The sequence below is a fragment of the Seriola dumerili genome, unplaced genomic scaffold (assembly GCF_002260705.1).
Source record: "Seriola dumerili isolate Sdu_G_001 unplaced genomic scaffold, Sdu_1.0 BDQW01000050.1, whole genome shotgun sequence".
Taxonomy (NCBI): domain Eukaryota; kingdom Metazoa; phylum Chordata; class Actinopteri; order Carangiformes; family Carangidae; genus Seriola; species Seriola dumerili.
Genome location: NW_019174305.1, coordinates 47,205 through 53,536, shown reverse-complemented (window position 1 = coordinate 53,536; position 6,332 = coordinate 47,205). Strand labels below are relative to the sequence as shown.

Below are 6,332 nucleotides of genomic sequence, written 5' to 3'. Positions count from 1 at the left end.
AAGAGAGCAAGAGATAGCTTTTTCTCTGATACCTTGAGAATAAGAGCTCTGACTCTAACTATAACTACAACACATCAGGCTTAATCCCGGAGGTGAGTTATGTAACACACACAGGCTCAGGCACACAGATCGACTAAAACAGTGTGTACAGACACTGTAAAATTGGAACTGTTACTCTAATGGAGTGGTTGTCTTTAAAAGTACTCTTCTATTCCATTAATACATTAGCAGCCTGACGAGAAGACTACAAATCATCTTTAAATCTCTGCTGAGGTCCAGATCTTTGCACAAAGTTAGGTGGAAGGCTGACACCAACTGCTCAGTTAAGATACTACAATATTGTTGTAAAATTTGATAAAGGGTTTTTTTTTTTCTTTGCTTAATAGCTGTATTTTAATATTATTTTAATCAGAGGACAAATTAAGTCTTCACTGATGATACATAATCTAAGTACTTTCAATTGTTCAAAGTGATTGGCGACATTTTCAGGATCTTATAAGTCTTTGAAGAAACAAATCATGCTCAAGTTATAACAAGACCATCAATTGTGCAAAAACATGAAAAAAAAAACTGAAATCACAATCATGTTTTCTAACCTTTGCTAAATTGCTAGACATATGACCTGCAACTTTTGAGAATTATAATAAAGAGAACTCCAAAGAGCCAGTTTAAGAGTAAAACAGCTCTTTGCTGAGTGTGAAGAACAAGAGACAGTGATCAAGCTATGGACTCCTACTTGCAGTGAAGTGTAAGAGTTCACAAGAATAATCATATGAATGCTAAGGGCAGGAATCAACAATCGTTTCTTTTCATGTGATTTGCTTATTGAATAATTTGCCTATATTACAAAATCTATTTGAAAAAAAAGGAATAAAACAGCATTTTAAAGTTTATTTCAGGTGTTTTTTTAATCCTCTGTGCCTCCAACAGCTATTATCATGTGTAATTAAAAACAATTTCATATATTTATAAATACATAAATAGGAATAAAATAATATAAAAATTGTCAGTTATACAACAAAAAGACAACCAAAAGAGAACAAAAAGTTAAAAACACATACAAACAGAAAAACTAAAACTAAATCTGAATTATAATGTTTCCATTATTCATCATGACCAATAATGAATATCTCTCAGACGGTGTGTGCTCACCTCTGGCCTGCATTTTAGACATGTGCGATCAATTCTTAACCAACTTAAGAGAAGTTTTGTTCATGATGCTGAATCTGTTTAATAGCTTATTTAATTTTTTTCACATACGTCCAAAACACAGGGCTTGATGCATGATTAGTAAGTGCTTTTGTCCTCACAGGCATGACGTAACTGATAAAATGAAAGAATATTAGTGTTCACACAATAAATAGTATTTTATTGACCAATGGACAATTGACCTATCTTTTTGCGCATGATACATTTCACAACACAATGCTTGTTGTCCTTTAATAACATTAAAACACCTTCAGAAGTTACTAGATGAACCTTTCTGGAATGCACAGAAGAACGTGGGACAATCACTTCAAGAGACGAGTACACACGAAGCCTTTTTGCAATGCATTACAGCGTCTGTATGGCGTTGCAAAAAGAAACACTGTAGTATCTTAATCTAAAAGAAATAAATAGACCAAATGTGTCTTTTTTTGTCACCCGCTGTCCATCATCATACATCCAGATGGATCCTCTGGTGACGTTTCAGGTTACATTTCTGGGTGAAGCGTTTGCCACAAGCCAAGCAGCAATACGGTCTCTCTCCGGTGTGGACCCGGCGGTGGGCTTTGAGGTTGCTCAGTTTAGTGAAGCTGCGACCACAGAGGGAGCAGCAGAAAGGCCGCTCACCTGTGTGAGTCTGCAGGTGAGCCTTCAGGTTGCTGGGGTGGGGAAAGCACTTCCCGCACTGGCCACAACGCAGGAGGTGCCTGGGACCAGCGTGAGAGTCGGAATGGGGTACGGGGTTGGCATGATGGGAGTTTGCAGACTGATGTTGGGATCTGATGCTGACCCACGGGGCACCAGTTCGGTTAAGTGCTGCAGCTTGTTTGTCACCCAGGTGAACTCGCTGTACTGAGAGTGGAGGAGGTGGAGCGGCTTTGGATGTGGAGGGAATTCTGCTGAGGGGATTTAAGTTCACAACCTGAGTATGAGCTATAGACAGTGCTGCCGTGGTGCTGTTCGAGAGGGCGTGAGGGTTTTTTTTCATCGGTCTATGGAGGTGCTGTATAGCGGCTTGCAATCTGAGACCTGTACCCACTTTGGAATGCAGCTTCATAATCTCCTGCACTGTGGCTTTATGGGAAATGTGGTTCTGTTTGCGTGCTTCTGAACTCAGCCTGTGCTGTTTTACTGAGCATGAGAAAGATGTCATCCCAGACTTTGTCATTTCTTTTTTTTCCATATGCTCAATTTCCTCACACCCATCAGAATCAACAATAACCTCCTGCTTTATTGTCACACCCAACGCCTCGCTGTTTTGCAGTCTCGTCTTAGGGGATCCTGAGGTTGAAATCTGATCTCTGCCCTGAGTGTGAACATCCGCTGCGACAGAGTCGGACAGCTCATGTTCTGTACACTTAAGAGAACCTCTAGTTTTGGCCGGATCGTGATCCTTCACAGTCCCAAGTCTGTGATTCTGCAAAAGTCCAGCCCAACCAGCGTCCATTTCCAAAGATGAGACATGACATGGATCTGTAGACATGTGTGTTTCTTCCTGTTCTTCGGGAAGGGCATATGCAGCAGACATCAGTGGGCCTTGCTTGATGATATTCCTCAGTAATTCCTCACCGTTTTCGTGAGTCTGTTTTGGTTGTGTCTCCGTCAGCTCAGCAGCGCTGTGTGATTCACGACATGCTTCACCTAGAAAATGAGTGGAAACGGGGGTTATACTAATGATTTCAACAGCCTTTTTCACTAGGTAGACTGTTGCCAAAAAAGAAAGTTGGTTGCTGTCATAAACATCTGAACACATAGTATTACATGCACTGAAGTAGTTTTTGAACTAAATAAGCCTTCCTGTGTAAGAGGATTGACAAGCTAACTGTGTATATTACAACTACGTGTAAGTGTATTGGTGTAAATACACATACATAAATTTGAGAAACTAACCGCATGAGAAGATATTAACCTTTCCACCGACAAGCCACAGAGGCAAATGCATTCTAAGGTTTACTGGCTACAGGGAGAAAAGTGAAAATATTTCCACATGCAGACGACAATAGGCACAATGGGACTTATGTATATGAGGTATGAAATGAAAAATTGCACATCAGTTCAATTTTTTAGGAATTACTGAGAAAATAGTTACAATAGGGGTAAATCTGGTTTAGTTCTTTTTGAACTGAAAATATTATATCTATGCTACGAGGCTGGATTGTAGTAAATAGATACAAAGTGAAAAAATGTGCTTTTCATTATTGTATATTATTTCTATGTTACCTTAAGGCAAAATGAAGGGCTAACTGAAGGAAGTTTTAAATTCAAAGCTCATTAAATCTCATTAATCCTGGTTTGAATTGGATTTTTGCTTGTTGTTTTTTTCCTTTTGTTTTCTTTTAATGTTTTGTTTTTGTTCTGATATATTTATGAAATTGGTATATAGTACAGTTTCCTTTACACTTTTTCTAGGTCCCAATATAATTATTATATTATTATTATTAGTGGTAGTAGTTGTATCAAAAGTGGAACTTATTATGCTTCATGTCCCTTCACCACAGATGCAGAGACAGATATACAGCTAAATAGATAGACTGCAGGTAAGTAGTCACTATCGTAAGAAACTGACATTCAATGGAGGTCCAATACACTACTAACCCACCTCCAACATATCAAGTGATTTTTCTATATTCAAACTTTGTTCAATATATAGCGCTGGAAGATACATTCTCCATGTGCACAATCTATATGTAATAGAGCTAGACCGACCACTTGGACTGGCCAATTTATCAGCTGACATTGGCTCACTGCAGATACTGTATGTCATATATGTGTTAGAGATGCTCATTTTGAATTTTCTTTTTCTGACCAACAGTTGATGTTTGATGACCGACCATTAAATGACAAGAATAAAATGTACGATTTAGAATAGAGAGTGTCTGTAACCCATTAAAATCACCACACCTGCAGAGCTGCTGTGAACACAGTAAAGCAGAATTGACCAACAGGCCTACATGAAGAATATTTAACCCACATAAATGTTTCAATAACAAATAGCAACCAGACTTTCTAATGAACAAAGAGAATAATAAAATGAAAACACATATTTTATCCTCTGGCGCTGAGCACTCTGTGTATAACCAGCATAATAGCCTCTCCCTTGTAGGAAAACATAACTTATTAAAATAAATAGCAAATAGTACCCAAACTTTCTAATGTATACACAGATTAACAAAACGACAACACACATTGAATCCTCAAGTGCCAGGAGAACTGTAACGAAAACCTCCTCCTCCTCCTCCACTCTCAGCTGATAAATGATCAGAGACAGCCAACAGGTTAATAAAATGGAAACTTGCAGTCGCATTTTTCAAACCTCAAAATAAAATGAACAGGTCTACACCTATCTCAGTCCTCAGCATAGCGGACAGCTTGTCTACCGCTTTTTATTGAAAAATAGCAACATGTCGACAAGCAGTGAGGTTAGTCTGGGGCACAGTCTGTTAACCCCCACGGTTCTGATGTCCCAGGATATTTATACTGTTTAACGGATAATGTAAAAAGTCCCACTCAGTACACACACAAACACACACACACATATATACATGCTTCACAACACTCACCATCAAGAGTAATGCTCCACTCTCCCAAATGCGAGGATGAACAAGGCAGCCTATTAACCTCATCCTTCTCCTCCATCGCATCCTCTTCTTCTGTGGCCTGAACAGGGCATGGAGCATATCATAGAATACTGAGGATATATAGTAGTTTTAGTCCAATTAGTTTTCAAAGCTGATATCATCAATCTCTTTTACTACAAAGGTGATCTGTGCATCTTTTAATATGGCATCACATTCTTGAATATGTGAAAGCATTAATTCATACTCCTGTTCTAACATAGTCAAGTGATGTGACCCACCTGTGATTCCCTCTCAGGGCTGTGGGTGGCTGTAGGATCATCTGCCTCCTGTGGTAACTCTGATATGACTTCTTGTCTGGGGCTTCTTGTCCATCTTCCAACAGGACTGCTCTCTTTCTTCACACCACAGCTCCTCAACACATCTACGAAAAGAAAAAGAAACACTGTACTGTAATAACATAAGACATCCTCTGAGCTATTTCAACACTCATCTGGTGTGTGTTTGTTCTTACTGTTGTGCTGGTCTTTAGAACTTTCTTCGGCAGCGTCGGCGGACAGTTCCGCATCCTTCTTAGTACAGTCAACACACCTTCCAGTCTTCCCTCCTTCTTTCCCCCCTTGGTCATTTAATTTCTTTTCAGCCCACAGCAGCTGCATCCTCAGAGACTCCGCCTCCTGGCTCCTGCGCTTCACCTCCTCCAACAAGCCGTCCTCCACCAGCCTAGTAACCTCATACATGGCTGTCTTTACCACAGTCTCCATCACATCCGAGAGCTGGGTCTGAAAGGTGACTATGAGAGTATCCAGGTCCGACATGACAGACTCTGCAAGTGTCCCGTGTCCGATGACTGTTACACAACGGAATTCCGCGTGTTTGAGTACGACAATAAAAGAGAGAGAGAGAAAGTTTTCTTCTTGGGAAATTCTACCACATGTTGTTTAGGTTGTACGCCATTATTGCAGAGCAGTCTCTATCAGAGTATACATGTTGTTGTTGTGGGTATTTCATGTAATGAGCAAGAAACAGATATTCATAAAATTATAATTGTTGACCTAATGGAACCTCGCCTTATGTTTACTGACATGAATTACCTTCATGTAAACTCCAACTGTCAGCCAGCCATATAATGTAACTCCTTAGCTTGAGCTTAACGGTAGAATTCGTATGCGATCTACCGTTAACGGCATCAAACCGTCAACAAGTCGTACACAACTAGTCGAACCTAACGCGTCGATCTATTTCAGCGTGGGTGTGTGGTCTCCACAAGTAAGGACTGCTAGGCAAAGCAAATTCATGTGGTACTTATCATTTAACCGAGCTAGCTAGCTGTTCAACAATCGCTTGTGGTCCTTGTTTTTGCTCGTGACGTCATACACGACGCAGTACGGTGGCCTTACCTGAAGTGCGAGAATAACAAAACGCGTTTCAATAAAGTGAAACCCAAAGGCTGCGCCAAGCACATTGTAGGTCATTTCGTCACAGGGAAATATTTTAGCTATTTTGCAACGCATTATGGTCCCATACGACCAATATGTCCTACAATGAAAA

The 6,332-nt window shown here is 40.0% G+C and overlaps 1 protein-coding gene across 1 annotated transcript; it reads right to left on the bottom strand.

The window, feature by feature from the left end:
• Window positions 1-1,011: 1,011 nt before the first annotated feature.
• On the bottom strand, window positions 1,012-5,972 carry LOC111217989 (zinc finger protein 37 homolog). The gene is made up of 5 exons (XM_022740068.1): window positions 5,876-5,972; window positions 5,296-5,631; window positions 5,063-5,205; window positions 4,767-4,863; window positions 1,012-2,847 (listed from the first exon to the last, which is right to left on the bottom strand). The coding sequence occupies exons 2-5, from the start codon at window positions 5,597-5,599 to the stop codon at window positions 1,658-1,660; spliced, it is 1,734 nt and encodes a 577-aa protein (XP_022595789.1). The 5' UTR covers window positions 5,600-5,631; window positions 5,876-5,972; the 3' UTR covers window positions 1,012-1,657.
• Between the last annotated feature and the right edge of the window lie 360 nt (window positions 5,973-6,332).